Source organism: Camelina sativa, chromosome 14 (genome assembly GCF_000633955.1).
Source record: "Camelina sativa cultivar DH55 chromosome 14, Cs, whole genome shotgun sequence".
Classification (NCBI taxonomy): Eukaryota; Viridiplantae; Streptophyta; class Magnoliopsida; order Brassicales; family Brassicaceae; genus Camelina; species Camelina sativa.
This window is the reverse complement of record NC_025698.1, coordinates 24,057,212-24,075,473: the sequence shown is the minus strand read 5'-3', so window position 1 is coordinate 24,075,473 and position 18,262 is coordinate 24,057,212. Positions and strand designations below refer to the sequence as shown.

Sequence of the window (18,262 nt, the reverse complement as noted above, 5' to 3'; positions counted from 1 at the left end):
CCGATTTCTTCTCGTGAGCCGGCTTAGCGAAGAAGTTTATAGACTCTTGCTCCATCCTTGAGATGATAGTTTGGTCTACACCGTGGTTGACCACTTTGAAGAAGCCGAGAGTCTCACAGGCTTTGACTATTTGCATCGACACTCGTGATCTCTCCTGCGACATGTCTATTATTGGTATGTTTTGATCTACGGCCACGATTTTCTGGGACCCTTTCACCATTTTTAGAGAGAAAAAGAGATAGAGAGAGAGAGTGTATGAGAGAAGATGATAAGGAAGAGTTTAGTGTATGTATGTGTAGATATATTTATATTCACACATGAGAAAGAGAGAGAGAGAATTTTTTGGCGAACCAAAATTCACGTGTATGTATTAGGCACCAACGGGTTATATATACTACTTTCTCATGGAATCTTATAAATTTATAAGGAATAAGGTCTAAGGTAGATAGTTAAAGGAAAAGAGAAAAATGCTGATGCTTTGTTCCGATACTAAGACTTAAATAAGATTTTGCTTCTTTTTTTTTTTTACTGATCTTTTGAATTTGGTTGTTTTTTTTTTTTTTTCATGTACAAATTATTTCACTACTGCGACTTTTTTTAGCCATTTAGCTACAACTTTACAGAACAAAATTTACCTTTCTTTTGTTGTTAGAGAGGAAACTAATAGAGTAACTGGTTATCTAAACCAATAATTGATTTGTAAATGATCTGGTATGATATAAACCGGATTATTTAGTATAAAATACATTTTGATGTACAATTGTCGAGGTACATTGAATAAAACAGAGGAAGATATTTTCTAATCTCATCGTAACAAACTTTCTCTTCTATCATGGTATCAGAGCGTTGAATCTCAAAATTCAACTGATTCTTCCATTGTTTCCGGCGAATCTAAGCTCAAAACTTCAATGTCTCTGCTCATCTGAGCTCTTTCTCTTCAATTTCTAAGCTAAATCAAAACTCTACGATGGTTACCACTCGAAAATTGGGTCGTCGCACGGTCAGAGCAACTACATCAGCTCGTCGATCGGTTAATCGCGATGATTCCTCTCCTGAAAGGTTACCGCAAGCTCCAGAAACGTTATTGCAAGCTGTTCAAGCAGCTTCTTTAGCTCAAGCACCTCCGTTGATCCCTCGAGGCTTCGTATCTTTGATCGAGTCTCCGGATAGTATTCATTCTCCGTTCTATCTCACAAATAGCGACAATCCTGGTATTTCTATCATCTCTGATGTTTTAGATGGTACAAACTATGATGATTGGAATATAGCAATGAGAACTGCTCTAGATGCGAAGAACAAACTTGCATTTATTGATGGATCTTTGGTTAGACCTTCTGAAACTGATCCGATGTTTAGGATTTGGTCGCGATGTAACAGTTTAGTGAAATCTTGGCTCCTCCACTCTGTAGCGAAGCAGATCTATAAGAGTATCCTTCGTTTTGATGATGCTTCGGAGATTTGGAAAGACTTGATGACACGGTATCATATCACAAACCTACCAAGATCCTATCAATTATCTCAACAGATTTGGTCTCTCCAACAAGGATCCATGGATCTCTCTACATACTATACAACCTTGAAAACTCTATGGAATGAGTTGGATGGAGCTAATTGTATAAAAACTTGCAGAAAGTGTGATTGTTGTAAGGCGACAGAGCAAAAAGAGGATCATGCTAGAGTGATTAAATTCTTGGCAGGCTTGAATGAGTCTTACTCAGTTGTCAGGAGTCAAATAATCATGAAGAAACATGTTCCAACTTTATCAGGGATTTACAATCTGGTTGATCAAGATCACAGTCAGCGGACAATTTCTCCAGTTCAGAATGCAGTTGCCTTTAATGTAACTTCTTCAGATGTAGTGCAGTCTTCTGTTAATGCTACTTACAAAGCTCAAGGACAGAAGGTGATTTGCTCCCACTGTGGTTATACAGGACATACAATTGACAAGTGCTACAGGATACATGGTTATCCACTAAGTTTCAAGCACAAGAATAAGAATCAATCGGATAAATCCACTTCTTCTGATCGAGAAATGGTTCCTAGTAAACCGGTTATTGCTCAACTTGCCTTGACAGATTCCACTTCTAATGATCTTCTTACATGCATGGTTAAGACTCTCACTAAAGATCAGATTCAGGGGGTTATTGACTACTTCAACTCTCAGTGTTCGACTACTCAAAATCAAAATTCTTCGTCCTCAGGTGCAACCATCACCGCATTACCTGGTATGGCTTTTTCTAACTCCACATTGAAATTTGTTGGGATGTTAAGAGCTACTGGTAATATTTTATCCTCTGAGTCATGGATCATTGACAGTGGTGCTACACACCATGTTTGTCATGATAAGACTCTATTCTCAAGCCTCTCAGAAACTCTAAATAATTTAGTAACCTTGCCGACTGGTTTTGGAGTTAAGATCACAGGTGTAGGAACAGTAAAGCTGAATGAGTTTCTGTTATTGAATAATGTCCTATATATTCCAGATTTCAGACTAAATCTTCTCAGTATAAGTCAACTAACAAGAGATCTGGGTTGCAGAGTGACATTTGATGAGACTTCTTGTATCATACAGGATCCTATCAAGGGGTTGATGATTGGAGAGGGTGAACAGATTTCAAATCTCTATGTCTTGGACGTTCGAACCATTTCACAACAGTCTTCTCAACAAAAGGAATATTATGCTAATGTTGTTATTGATTCTGGTTTGTGGCACAATAGACTAGGTCATCCATCTGAACATCGTACTGATTTGGTAACAGATGTACTTGGCTTTACACAAAAGAATAAACGAGATTTTCACTGTTCTATTTGTCCAATGGCCAAACAAAAACGTCTTACATTTCCTTCCAACAATAATGTTTGTGCATCTGCATTTGAACTTCTGCATATTGATATATGGGGACCATTTGCAACACCAACAGTTGAAGGATACAAACATTTTCTGACCATTGTTGATGATCACACCAGAGTCACTTGGGTTTATTTGTTGAGGAGCAAATCAGATGTGTTGCAGATTTTTCCTGACTTTCTGAAGATGATTGAGGTTCAATATGGTGCTGTTGTCAAAGGTGTAAGATCTGACAATGCACCAGAATTAAAGTTTGTAGAGCTATTCAAGAAGAAAGGGATTCTCTCTTACCACTCTTGTCCAGAGACTCCAGAACAGAACTCGGTAGTAGAACGCAAACACCAACATATATTGAATGTCGCAAGGTCACTTATGTTTCAGGCTCAGATTCCTGATGAGTATTGGGGGGATTGCATTCTCACGGCGGTATTTCTTATCAACAGACTACCTACGCCTCTTCTCAAAGAACAGTCTCCTTATGAAGTTTTGAATTCAAAGAAGCCTGATTACAGTGGTTTGCGTGTTTTTGGATGCCTTTGTTACAGTTCTACATCAACAAAAGGAAGAACCAAATTTCAACCGAGAGCAAAAGCCTGTGTGTTCCTTGGCTATCCTGCAGGTTACAAGGGTTATAAACTTCTGGATTTAGAATCAAATTCCATTCACATATCAAGGAATGTGGTTTTCCATGAGGCTATTTTCCCATTTGCTAAAGGTACTACTACTTCTCTTACTGATATTTTTGGAAGCATAGATGAGTCTACAACTAGCATTTCTGATAGTATTGACCCTGTAGTTATGAGTGATGAATCTCCTACAGCGTGTCGTAGTGTAGAACCTGTAGTTTTGAGTGATGAATCTCCTACAGTGAATCCTACACGTGTGGAATCTGTGGTTATGAGTGGTGAATCTCCCACTGATACCAACACTGCTTCAGACTCTGCTCNTTGTCCAATGGCCAAACAAAAACGTCTTACATTTCCTTCCAACAATAATATTTGTGCATTTGCATTTGAACTTCTGCATATTGATATATGGGGACCATTTGCAACACCAACAGTTGAAAGATACAAACATTTTCTAACCATTGTTGATGATCACACCAGAGTCACTTGGGTTTATTTGTTGAGGAGCAAATCAGATGTGTTGCAGATTTTTCCTGACTTTCTGAAGATGATTGAGGTTCAATATGGTGTTGTTGTCAAAGGTGTAAGATCTGACAATGCACCAGAATTAAAGTTTGTAGAGCTATTCAAGAAGAAAGGGATTCTCTCTTACCACTCTTGTCCAGAGACTCCAGAACAGAACTCGGTAGTAGAACGCAAACACCAACATATATTGAATGTCGCAAGGTCACTTATGTTTCAGGCTCAGATTCCTGATGAGTATTGGGGGGATTGCATTCTCACGGCGGTATTTCTTATCAACAGACTACCTACGCCTCTTCTCAAAGAACAGTCTCCTTATGAAGTTTTGAATTCAAAGAAGCCTGATTACAGTGGTTTGCGTGTTTTTGGATGCCTTTGTTACAGTTCTACATCAACAAAAGGAAGAACCAAATTTCAACCGAGAGCAAAAGCCTGTGTGTTCCTTGGCTATCCTGCAGGTTACAAGGGTTATAAACTTCTGGATTTAGAATCAAATTCCATTCACATATCAAGGAATGTGGTTTTCCATGAGGCTATTTTCCCATTTGCTAAAGGTATTACTGCTTCTCTTACTGATATTTTTGGAAGCATAGATGAGTCTACAACTAGCATTTCTGATAGTATTGACCCTGTAGTTATGAGTGATGAATCTCCTACAGCGTGTCGTAGTGTAGAACCTGTAGTTTTGAGTGATGAATCTCCTACAGTGAATCCTACACGTGTGGAATCTGTGGTTATGAGTGGTGAATCTCCCACTGATACCAACACTGCTTCAGACTCTGCTCCTGTAGATTCAGCTCCAAATATCATTAAAAGTCCAACTAAACGTTTGACTAAAGCTCCTTCCTACCTGCAAGATTACTACTGCAACTTGAATGCTTCAGGAGTGGCATATCCCTTATCAGAATATATGAGCTACAATAAGCTTTATGAGCCTTACAGAGCCTACATTTGTTCTGTTACCAAATATGCTGAACCAAGCTCTTTTTCTCAAGCAAAGAAGTCGGATGATTGGCTTAAAGCCATGAATGCAGAATTACAAGCTTTAGAGAGTACAACTACATGGGATGTTGTTTCTCTGCCCACTGATAAGCATTCTATTGGATGCAAATGGGTTTATAAAGTAAAACTTCATGCTGATGGAAGCCTAGAGCGTTATGAAGCTCGACTAGTGGCTAAAGGTTACACGCAACAAGAAGGGATTGATTTTGTTGATACGTTTTCTCCTGTGGCGAAGATGAAAACAGTGAAGACATTATTGGCTGTTACTGCTGCAAAGAAATGGAGTTTACATCAACTGGATATCTCCAATGCGTTTCTAAATGGAGATCTTGATGAGGAAATTTACATGACATTGCCTCCAGGATATACACCAAAGGAGGGTGAGACGTTGCCTCCCAATGCAGTTTGCAGATTGAAGAAGTCTCTTTATGGACTTAAACAGGCCTCAAGACAGTGGTTCTTAAAATTCAGTTCCACATTGAAGTTTTTGGGATTCAAAAAGTCTCATGCTGACCATACATTATTCACAAGAAACGTTAATGGAAGGTATGTTACTGTACTGGTTTATGTAGATGACATAGTCATTGCTAGTAATGATGATGCAGCAGTGAAAACTTTAAAAGAAGACTTGCAGAGAGCTTTTAAGCTTCGAGATCTTGGTCCATTGCAATATTTCCTTGGACTTGAAATTGCGAGATCAGCCTCTGGAATTGCTATATGTCAGCGTAAGTATGCTTTGGACATCTTGGAAGAAACGGGTTTGTTGGCATGTAAGCCGTCTTCTATCCCTATGGATCCTACTGTTAAGTTGGTACAGGATGGAGATGAACCTGCCTTGACTGATCCTGCTTCTTATCGATGTTTGGTGGGAAAATTGATGTATTTGACTATCACTCGACCTGACATCACTTATGCTGTCAACAAACTATGTCAGTTTACATCGGCACCAAAGGATTCTCACATGAAGGCGGCCTATACTGTATTGCATTACATTAAAGGTACTGTTGGAGAAGGTCTTTTCTACTCTGCAGATTCAGACTTTGTTCTTCAGGGATTCACTGATGCTGATTGGGGATCATGCAAGGACACTAGGAGGTCTACTTCTGGCTACTGTGTGTTTCTCGGCTCCTCCTTAATATCCTGGAAATCTAAGAAACAGCAGGTGGCTTCTCACTCATCTGCTGAGTCCGAGTATCATGCTATGCAGTATGCTGTCAGAGAAATTTCTTGGTTGGTGACCTTATTAGCAGAGTTTCAGGTACGTCAATCAAAACCTGTTGCTTTCTACTGTGACTCTACAGCAGCGATACACATTGCGAATAATTCTGTGTTTCACGAGAGAACAAAGCACATTGAGGTGGATTGTCACATTGTTCGTGATAGAATTGAGAGTGGTTTGATCAAGACTTTCCACATCACTACAAATCAACAATTGGCAGATGTGTTTACTAAACCTCTTTACCCAGCTCAATTCTGGTTTTTCATTGGCATGATGGCACTTAAGTCTATATACTTGCCATCTTGAGGGGGAATAATAGAGTAACTGGTTCTCTAAACCAATAACTGATTTGTAAATGATCTGGTATGATATAAACCGGATCATCTAGTATAAAATATATTTTGATGTACAATTGTCGAAGTACATTGAATAAAATAGAAGAAGATATTTTCTAATCTCATCGTAACAAACTTTCTCTTCTATCAGAAACCTTCATCTGTTATTTAGTTGAATCCTTTTTATTTGCATGTGTATGTATATATATATTTATATATTAGACTTATTCAAATACATTTAAAGACTTATCTCATATGTTATGCTCAATATGAACCCCTAAATTTACATCTAACTTAATACTCGAGATCGTATATTAGAACATTCTAGTAAGTAGTAAATATTGTTTTCATCTCACCTAACATGTTAATATTTTGCCCACACCTTTTCATGTAGAATGGATACTATTCTCCAAAATATTCGTCGTAAACCTCTTTCACATATATTAATTTGTATTCCTCGGGATATTCAGTTGATCGAAGACTTCTTGGCTAAAGTAGAACCCACAAATTCCCAATTTGCAAAAAGAAGTTTGACTTCTTTACTATTTCAATATCCATAATACATTTTTATAGTTTTCTTTTCGGAATCATACTTTCCTCTAGTTAAATTATAACAGACGACAACCTATGTCAGATAATATAATAAACGACCGGCCGGCCGATATAATATTATTCCCAACAAAATCCTTGAATGATTTACAACTCAAAAAAGTAGATATTGGCGCCTTGGCGGTAATATCTTATGACAATGTTATATTCGATTATGAATCATTTTATATTCCGTGGGTTTCTTGAAACTGCAAAGATATTGGTGATTCTTTATATAACCAAGATTTTATAAAAGAAAGTCAAATGCAAACTAGATAAAAATAATACGATGGGTTTGAATGTGGTCGGATGAAGTTAATGGAAACCAGTGGTACATTCCTATATATGGATCGATTATGTGGTGTTTTTTTTTTTTTATATTAGACAAATTTATTGACCACCAACTGCTACATTTATATACATTGGGTTCAGCTTTGTAGCCAGACTTTTATAGATAGCTTAGCTTCGTTGACTTGTATTGTATTAATTTCAAAGTATAGTCCATTTATAATTGTTCGGATGGAATGGAAGTAGTGGATTTAAAGATGAGATCGGCATGGAACCTATGTGATCGGTATGAGGTAAATGCATTATTAAAATTAAATATAGAAATGACTAAAAATGGAAGAAAAATAAAATAAAACAACAAGAAAAATATATTAACATTTCTCTGTTACATATATTTTATTTAGTTATCTCCTTTATCAAAAATATATTTTATTTATCGATTGCTATATATTTAATATCCCACTGTCAGAATCCAAGCTTTCACATACCACCCCTAAGGGCCTACATGTTCAAGCTCTTTTTAATGATCGTTTTCTCCAAAATTTATATTTTTCCTCAAGAACAGATACTTTGGTTTTGTTCATATTCTAATGTTAAAGGAAGAAAAAATCAATAATAGAATTGTTTAATTATTATATGGTAGGAAGATATATAGCATTATAGAATTTAGGTTTGTGGAACTTTAAGAAGAACAAAGTATAAACTCACTTTATTAGCTTAAAAAACTGACTCAAAACTTAAGCTCTCAAATTCTCAAAACATTACAATTTTTGTGCCATGACTAGACACTTTTATTTATATGAAACACCAATCCTAATCCTAATAGGGAGCACCTATGTTTAGATAACTCCTAAACATAATAAATCATTATCTCTTGAACTATGATTCGGTTTAGTATTAGGCTTACTTTCAACTTAAGTTATCTTCAAGTTTATGTGAACGAGGATAATATCGAAATAACTGAATAATTGTAAAAAAAATAAATTGGATAAAGATTTTATAAATTAATGATAAAATAACTGAAATATTAGTTAAATTAATCACGTTTTTGAAATTAATTAGATCTTTATTACGTTAGTGGTATATAACGAAATCACTTTTCATTGATAAATATTTTGAATGATAAATAAATATTGGAATGATACAATAAATATTTTCAATTTTATAGTATTATTAAGAATAAATATTGTTTCAAATATATTCCAGTTTAGCTGGTAATTGTATCTTCTATTCATTAAAAACTGCAAAATATCATGTTTGATCTGAACTTTAAAGCTTACCCTTCACTACATTTAGCATATAAACAAATTGTAGTAGATTCTGCAAAAATACGTCCTATAATCCTTTTAATGCACCCAAACATCCTATAATCCTCTGACCATTAAATGCACGAGTTCAAATTCTCTGCAAAAACCCATCCAATTAAACGACCTTTTTTGTTACCATTAAATGTACAAGTTCAAATTCTATGAATGTATGTATATTGAATGTGTTGTAACTTGAATGTCATTGGACTGTGTGTCAGTTGATTCATTATAAACTTTCTGGAACATTTATTCCCATTTTTGCAAAATGTAAGAAATAATTATAATTATTTTGAGGAGGAGCACCTAAGAATCCACATATACTATAAATGAGAAATGCTTATAAATAAAGTATGAAACGTTGAGAGTCTAAATCTGATTCTGCAGGAGAGGTGAAGAGGTTAGATGTTAAAATCACATTACACTTCACTTTCCCTACAATTATTCGATTCACTCTCACGTCAAATCCACATATTATTTGTAGAAAAACATATATATATATATATATATATAACTTTTCATACCAAAAAAAAGAGAGAACATATAGACACGTTACAAGTAGCAGTTGCACATGGAGTTACGTTGCCATATTTTATTTGTAGTAAAAAATGAGATTTTGATTTTGACCAGTCAAGGAAACTGAATAGTTGAGTGTATCATAACTGTAAACAACTACTACATGGTTTTTTAAAAGATGACTGGTAACATGTGTTATTATTGACTTATGTTGAGTTATAGACTTAACTCAAATTTTATTCAAAAATGTTACCAATCACTAACAAAACTAAATTTTTGAAGTTGAGTTTGAATAATCATGTATTATGATTGATGTGCAAGTTTGAGGTATATCTTTTGTAAAATTGTTAACTCAAAAGATTATTCAACATCATTGAAATTTTCATGAGTTAAGACGTGGTAAGTTGAGTTATCTATTTTTTTAATAGGCATAGACCTAAAAATTTATTCTTTTTGTTTTTATTTAATTCATATAGCAATAAAAATAATTTTTACTGTTTTTCTTTTATTTGATAACTTTTTAATTAGTTATTTTATTTCTCCTAAATTATTATTTTTTATTATCATTTGAAATGAAAATAGGCATAGACCTAAAAATGATAAGATTGTAAATATTATGGCATGCATGTAGTTAATTTTTTAATTTGCAATGTAAAAAAGAAATTTAATTAACTTTTTGTATATTAAAATTATTTTATTATTTAAATATTTTATTTATTTTATTTTTTATAATTTTGTGAAATATATTCACTAATATTTTTAATAATTATAATCAAATAATACATACTGTAACATCTACCACAAAAATGTCACCAGTAAATAATTTTGATAAGATTAATAAATCAGATTTTTACAGCGATCTATTACATCAAACTGTTGTTTTTACCACATAACTTTTACTGCAACTTTCATCAAATTTTAATATTTTCTGCAACTCAACTTCAATAAATCATGTTACTGAAATTTACTAAATCATGTTACCAGTCAGAGCCAACAATAGTTCAAATATTTACTGAAATTAAAAAGCGGTTAAATGATTACAAGCAATTGAATGTTAAATTTGTTTTCTTTTTAAAAAAATCTTCCGTTTGTTTGATTGGTACAACTACTTCTAATCAAATATCAAAGCCATTATAATGTATGTAGGGTTTTTCTATACAATAAATTAAACAGGGAGTTGAAATAGTATTTACTTTTGCCACAGTATATAATCAATCAATCATATAGCATAAGTTACAATAATAATAAAAATTAACAATTAAATGGTGATGAATTTTCTCTTTAAAATATACACATTAATATATAAAATATTGCCTACCTACCTAGAAGCGATACATATTAGTAAGATTTAATAATGAAGATATCCACCTTTTTCAAAAAAATATATTAGAATTACGACACAACATGAAACGTTATATAATGAAGCTGATAGAGTCAACCACTAAATGAAATAAAATAAAAAAGAATATCGAGTGTCGAACCAGAAATATCGAGAAGAATACTAATATAGCTATCCAATCTAATTATAAGCACGTTGGTGACTCCTTCCATTTACGTTCTTCACAAAGAAAGATGATGATTGATTAACATTAATAGTAAACCAATCGCACAACCATTTGCATTTTTCTAAGACATCAAGCTAATATTATGTTTCTAAAATCACAACCATTTGAATATTGCAATCATCATTTTAATGTTTGAAACAGATATTATTAAATTTAATTATTAGCAGATATTTAATGTTGAATGATGGGTGATGTGATATCATCATATCCGGCCCGCCCCTCTCATCAAGATGGAGAATAGTGCATCGTACCCCTTATGTTTCTTGGAAGGTCATGGATCTTGGGGTTAGTTGCTTCTAGTTGTTCCTTCATCTGGATCGTCAAGATGTGGTAGAAGAGGAACTGTCGAGGAAGATGCACCATATCCATATGTGTCCCAAATGGAGCCAAAATTGTATATTATACGACCTTTGTTGCAAAGATCGAGTTAAAAAACAATAATTATTGGTGTATATATGGGCCGACAGTCCAATATTGGGCTTTGTTTATGTTGGTGATTATAAACCCTAATATGTTGTAAACCCACCCTAAAAGGTAGTGTTATATAAACCTTTGTATTATTGATTAAGAAAGACAATACAATAATAAAGAGTTTTCCCCTAAACTCTTCTCTAGTTCTATATAGTATCAGAGTAGGTTGTTTCTTGGGTCACTCCATGGATGTTGTTCCCACATATGCCCACGCTTCAGATGGATGGTCATGCCTGAGCGTGAGAGGATGTTAGTGTAAAATATCTCACATCGGAAAGATGTGAAAGAATTAACTAATATATAAAAGGTTAGGGCATCTCCACTCATTGCCAATTGGTTTTGAGTTGGAAGCCCACAGTAAAACCCGAATTTAATATGGTATCAGAGCAGGTTGTTTTTTTGGCCACCTCGTGGATGTTGTTCCCACATATGCATACGTTTCAAATGGTCATGTGTAAAATATCCCACATTGAAAAGATGTGAAAGGATTAACTAATATATAAAGGGTTAGGGTCTCTCCACTCATTGCCAATTGGTTTTGAATTGCAAGCCTACATTAAAGCCCGAATTTAATAATAATAAAAGCGTACGTTAATAGAAAAATCTAGTTTCACCTTTGGATATGAAATAGAAAATGATTGAATTATTACAATTTATCAATAAATCATTTTTTAAATGTGTAAAATTAGATATTCGTTAATCGTGATCTTAGGACTTTGGAAAGTTTACTTCAAAATTTTTAATGTACTTTAGCACATAGTTACCATGTTTTTCTGGAGATACTTGAAGAAGCTTTCGTTCTTCCATTCTTATTCTGCTCCATGAGAAGCACGTTTCTAACCATTTATCTCGTTGGAAAATTTAAGCCTATAGCTATACCCACGAGCTTGTCTCTTTTCAACTTACTCGTCTTGCATGTGTTTTATCTATAAAGTAAAGCTATTGAATTGAACATAAAACAAACTCTACTTACATTTTCAAAGACACAGTGAACTCAGTCGAAGTAGTCAAAACTAGAAGCGTCTCATCTCAAAACTGAAAATACAATACAATGCAACGTCGTCTTTTCATATCAAACATAACTGATGTTTTTTTTTTTTTGGACCACTCTATCATAGTTTTCTCTATTTCTTTTATTCGGTTATAGTGATTTCGAAACATAAATAAATAAAAGTTTACTAGCCCTTGATGATTTGTGCAACTATCTTATATATGTACAAAGTGATAAACAGGTCCATTTCAGCCCACAAAGTGATAAACAATAAAACAAGTTTATGTCAGCATTGATTTTTGATACTATAAACAAACAGTCCACTTTTATAATGAAGCACGCAAAGAAACCCAGATTTTTTATATACGAGAAATTCTTGGCATCAGATAAAGATTGCTTCATTGTTCGAAACACAGGGATAATTATCTAAAATACTGAGAGTTTTATAAGTTTTAGATTGACTTTATTTTATCTGTTAATATGATTTTAACATTCTTTTTTAATCAGGAGTTAAATGCATATTAGATAAGATATATACTTTCTTGTATATCTGATAAATTATAATATAAGATATATTGTATCGTGTATAACAGAGGTGTCATAACTCATACGTTAACCTTGAATTGTTCAACCTAACCCTTATCAAATAAACTCAAAAAGACAGGCTTCTCTGTTTGTTTATCATAGTATAGGAGATGTATCCTACATAAATGATAACTCAAACTTAGTAAGTTCATTGAATCAATTAGAAAAAAAAACGTACGTGTGTGATTAGTTTATAACATTTATCGTTTGGTTATTTAGTAGATACTAAAAAACAAAGAATATTCAATTCAACCTAACACTTCTCAAATAAACTCAAAAAGACAAGAAGACTTTCCGTTCATTTCTCATAAATCCAAAGATGTGTCCTCCTAAGAATAGTAACTGAAATCGTCAAATATCCACGTGGAACTCATCTACTAGTTACAAAGCCACGTGGCATTATCCATGAAATCCTTTCCGGCAAAGAGGGGAGACTTCTTTTGCTCACTCAAGTCCTAAAACCCTATAAATAAATTATATTCAAACCCAAAACAAAATCAGATCATTAAAGAACCAAACCAAAAGAAAGGAACAAAAGCCAAAACACTTTTAGACATGGCAGTCACCAAAGAGAGAAGAAGCTTGTTGGTTTCAATGGTGATGGTGTTGTTCTTCCTCTTCAACGTTCAACTTCTTCAAGTCATGAGTTGTCCCAATGATCAGGGCAATCAGGCGACCAGCTGTACCGATCAGGACAGGAAACTATTGGAGTTTCCGTTGAATTTGGAGTACCTTGAAGCTGAGTTTTTCTTGTTCGGAGCGTTAGGGTTTGGTCTTGATACAGTCGCACCAAACTTAACAATGGGAGGGCCAAGTCCTCTTGGAGCTCAGAAAGCTAATCTTGATCCTTTGACAAGAGATGTTGTTTTGCAGTTTGCTTGGCAAGAGGTTGGCCACTTGAGGTAAAGCGTTTCTTTTTAAGTCATATATATAGTGCTTTATAGTTTATAATTGTGATTATATCATCTGTATAGGAGTTATGGGTTAATTAGTGTTTAAATATTAAAAAACACAATTTGTTTTCATTATAGCTATGTAGTTACACTAGGAATATTTTTTTTTTATTTCTGGCTTGGTGAAGTAATTTTTCTACCCAAGACAAAATGTCTTCAATCATATATTCATTATAACTGAAAACGTGTAGGATATTTGTTACATTTGTACATCGTAAAAATTAAACTCTCAAGAATCCATCCAAAATTAAAATTAAATGATTGGTTCGGTGTATATATTTAATTAGACAATATTTTCTAGCCTTGTACATATCATATGTATAAAATATATATGAAAAAAACGAATGCGTCGTTTCTTATAAATCGCTATATATGGGTATTAATTTACCACTTAACGAGTAAAATGTCATAGCTTTGAGATTCTTTAATTATATTTTTTTTAAAATGTAATTCGCATTAACATGATCTTTATAAAAAAAATGACAGGGCAATCAAGAAAACGGTGAAAGGGTTTGCAAGGCCACAACTTGATTTGAGTAAAAAAGCATTTGCGAAAGTGATGGATAAAGCATTTGGAGTAAAATTTGTGCCACCATTCAATCCTTATGCCAATTCTTATAATTACCTCATTGCTTCGTATTTGGTCCCTTATGTTGGTCTCACTGGATACGTTGGCGCTAACCCTAAACTGCAATGTCCAGCCTCAAGAAAGGTAACATATCCAACATATTCCTTAGATTCGGTATATTGGTCTCTTCTTATAACCACACATTAAGGTTTTATATACTTATATATATGTATATATCTTAAATCTCATATTAAAATAAAAGAGTCTAATTAAGCTTTATTGAAATCATGAATTACTTTTCATCCACGATCAATGGGTTAAGATGATATTTCATTGCATATCATAAATAAAATAAAACACACACTCTTTACGAGTTATATCTAAAACTTCACCTAATTGAAAAGAATGTTAGGAATTAAAAAGAACGTTAGATATATTTCAAAATGTTAAATTGAAAAGAAAAGTAATTTAAAACAAGGTTTACGAGAGAGAGAGAGATGAGTTTGTTCTCTATTGTTTTTTTATATAAAAAAATATTTGCATTATATATGTTACACTTATGCAAACACTATTTTCAGTTAGTAGCAGGACTTTTGGGAGTAGAATCGGGTCAAGACGCAGTGATAAGAACGATGTTATATGCTCGAGCAGCACATGTTGTATATCCTTACGGTATCACGGTTGCGGCTTTCACGGATAAGATCTCGGATTTTAGGAACAAACTGGGAAAAGCGGGAGTGAAAGATGAGGGTTTGGTCGTACCTAAAGCCATGGGTGCTGAAGGACAAGTGGTTGGGAATGTTTTGGTCGGTAATGAGTTGTCTCTTTCGTATGATAGAACACCTGAGGAGATTCTCCGGATTGTGTATGGAAGTGGAAATGAAAGTGTTCCCGGTGGATTTTACCCTAAAGGAGCTGATGGGGAAATTGCTAAGTCATATTTGGTTACTACTGGGAGTACCGAGGTCTAGTTTCAGTTGGAGTTTAATTTTCTTTGTAGTTCTTAGGTTTTTGGTTATATGTAGGAGACTAAACATAATAATCATCGTGTTATTAATAAATGTTGTGAGAGCGAAATTTTCATAATCGAAAAAAGTTCAAAAATGTATGAAAATTATTTTTTTAGTGTTTTTAACCTTCATTAATTATGACAGAATATTAGTACTTTGGCAATACATAATCACCATATGGACACAATCTAGTAACTAATTAAGAGGATTTTATGGAGTTAATGGTTATTTGAAGTGAATTCGTTGAACAATCATATACTCCCTCTGTATCATAATAGATGATTTTCTAGAAAAAAAAATTTGTATCACAAAGATTGATTTTTTGTAATTTTTTACTAATTAATGCTAAGAAATTGTAATTTTCAAAAATCATTAATTAAGAATTTAAGTTTTGATGAATTACTATTAGTAGATAGTTATAAAAATATATTTTATAAATAAAAAATACATTTATAGTTAAACATTCAATGCTTTTCTTAATTTGTGTGAAACTCTTAGAAAATCATCTACTCCTTCTGTCCTATAAAGATTGATGTTTTGAGATATTTTTTTGTCCCACAAAGATTGATGTTTTGTAAACTTCAAGAAGTAATCATTGAAAATATTTAAAATTTTGAATTGTTATTGATTTAAAATTAAATAATATCTCTTTAGTCAAAGAAAAAAATATATTTAAACTCAATAATCATTGTTTTCTTAAAATATGTAAAAGATTCTAAACATCAATCTTTTAGAGATAGAGGGAGTATTGTGATACAGATGGAGTACATAAAAGTAAATTCTGTTCTCTCCTTGTTGGTTGTTTAGCATTAAATTGGTTTCTAAATTAGTTGTCTCTCTTAAATGTATGATTTGCTCGAGATTGCTGTATAAAGAAGTCCTTTTAATTAGTCCACGCTCTTAAATTAGTTTCAAAATTAATTGTCTCTCATAGATGTATGATTTGCTCGACGATTGCTCCATAGAATCTTATTAATTAGTCAACGCTCTTTCTTACAATTGTTCCATAGAATCCTCTTAATTAGTCCACGCCCACTCTTAATTTTATTCCTTAATTGCTCTATAGAGAGACAAGGCAATACTTTTCGATCAGCGTATCACCGTGCGTGCCAGCACCACGAAAGGAATCAATAAAAACTCAATATATTTCAGTGGCTATCGTTCTGATCATCACCGTAACTCATTAAATTCCAAAAACAAAATTTCTCCTCACAATTGTCTCAGAGAAAATACTCCACGATTTACTTCCTAAAACGTCATTGACCCTCTTTATTACAAAAACGTTATTCATTATATTCGAAAATCAGTACTACCAAAATTTATTGACACCCATTTATTAATTCATATGTTACTGCTATATTCATAAAATTAGTAATCAGCTCTTTCTATATATATGGTCAATGTTTCCATATTTCATTCTAAACACCTTCCAACTCTCCTAACCTCCATTAACTAATATGAATATAATTCAATTGAAGGACCTTCAACTTGGGCGTCTGCTTCAAACTGTGTGTGGTCAGCTTCTCCATAAATGGCACAAAAGTTTTCCATCAAAATTGTAAAATTATCAGCCTTATACTTATTTACATGCTTCCATCATCCTTATTCTTATTACTAACAAAAAATATATATTACAGTCTATCTTAATCTAAGTTTCTATACTCCAACTGTGACAACCCGTCCCGTAGACCCCACTAGCCTACCGTTAGCTTGCCCCCATAGGCCCCAAACTGGCCCTGCAGGGCATCGATCCTAACCTCTTACCGTGGAAAGGAACTCACATCCAAATCCACCAGTAGGTTATTGGCGCGACAGGCGTTCCTCGAACAGTGGTCCCCACCCTTTAACAACCTTCCCACAGGAAAAGCTGTCACCAATTCATCTGCACGGTGAGGAGTTAGGATCGATGCCCTGTAGGGCCAGCTTGGGGCCTATGGGGACAATCTAGCGGTGGCTAGTGGGGTCCACGGGACAGATTTTCATACCAACACCGTGTTTACCGCTTCAAAGATGATCTTCAAGAGGGGATTGTCTACAATATATCTGAATTTCAAGTGGATACTAGCTACCCACAATACAAACTTATAGATCATTTCTACGTTATTAAATTTTTGGATGACACTTGCTGGAACTAATCAACATTTACCTGGTAGTGTTTCCTTAATATTTTTTTTATCATCATGTTTATCTGCTCAGAAATTTATATGCTCATCCCCTTAACATGTAAATATTCACCTACAAGATGTTGTTGGGGAACTAACAAAGATTCAAGAGAGCAGATTAGATGACACATTTTGAGAAGACAAAATTACTTTATATTTGCATCTAGCTGAGTAAGTTTTTGATTCATCTCATCTACCTTTTCCAAGTTTCGCCCCCCCCCCCACCTACTACGTTTCAATTTATCCAAATATATGCAGTGGTAACAATGTTCGCATCATGGTATGGGATGGTTGTGCAGTTGAATTCCGGAAGTTATATGCTTCTATTGTCGGTAAATCAACAATTCTAATAATCACAACTGTCAACCCAAAGTCCTATGGAGGTAAACAATCTAAATTTCCCCAAATATTTACCTCCCCACACTTCGCATTCCCACAATTTGTTTGTTGTTTATTTTTCAGCTGCAAAGTTTAACCTCCCTATCCACATGTTTGCCTAATAATGCAAGCAACCTGTCATTGAGCACAACATATTCAACGCATTTTTACAGAGGAGATGAGTATGAAGCAATCAAAGTTTTTTCAAAAAGGTACATCTTCCACACCTAAAATTACAACATTCTAATTATTTTTCTTTTCTTTGTTTGAGAATATATCCCTCTCAATTTACAGCTCCTTAATTCCCGATAGGGTACCACCTGTTATTAAT

General features: G+C 33.7%; 1 protein-coding gene across 1 annotated transcript; it reads left to right on the top strand.

Moving 5' to 3' along the window:
- LOC104742304 (desiccation-related protein PCC13-62-like) lies at positions 13,360 to 15,480 on the top strand. The gene is made up of 3 exons (XM_010463298.1): positions 13,360 to 13,762; positions 14,300 to 14,525; positions 14,960 to 15,480. The coding sequence occupies exons 1-3, from the start codon at positions 13,416 to 13,418 to the stop codon at positions 15,350 to 15,352; spliced, it is 966 nt and encodes a 321-aa protein (XP_010461600.1). The 5' UTR covers positions 13,360 to 13,415; the 3' UTR covers positions 15,353 to 15,480.

What these genes read in the sequence shown, in the direction of transcription:
- LOC104742304 (XM_010463298.1), top strand. Translation starts at nt 13,416, where the DNA reads ATGGCAGTCACCAAAGAGAGAAGAAGCTTGTTGGTTTCAATGGTGATG. An exon ending in CAAGAGGTTGGCCACTTGAG is followed by an intron (nt 13,763 to 14,299) that starts GTAAAGCGTTTC and finishes AAAAAATGACAG; the next exon opens with GGCAATCAAGAAAACGGTGA. An exon ending in AATGTCCAGCCTCAAGAAAG is followed by an intron (nt 14,526 to 14,959) that starts GTAACATATCCA and finishes CACTATTTTCAG; the next exon opens with TTAGTAGCAGGACTTTTGGG.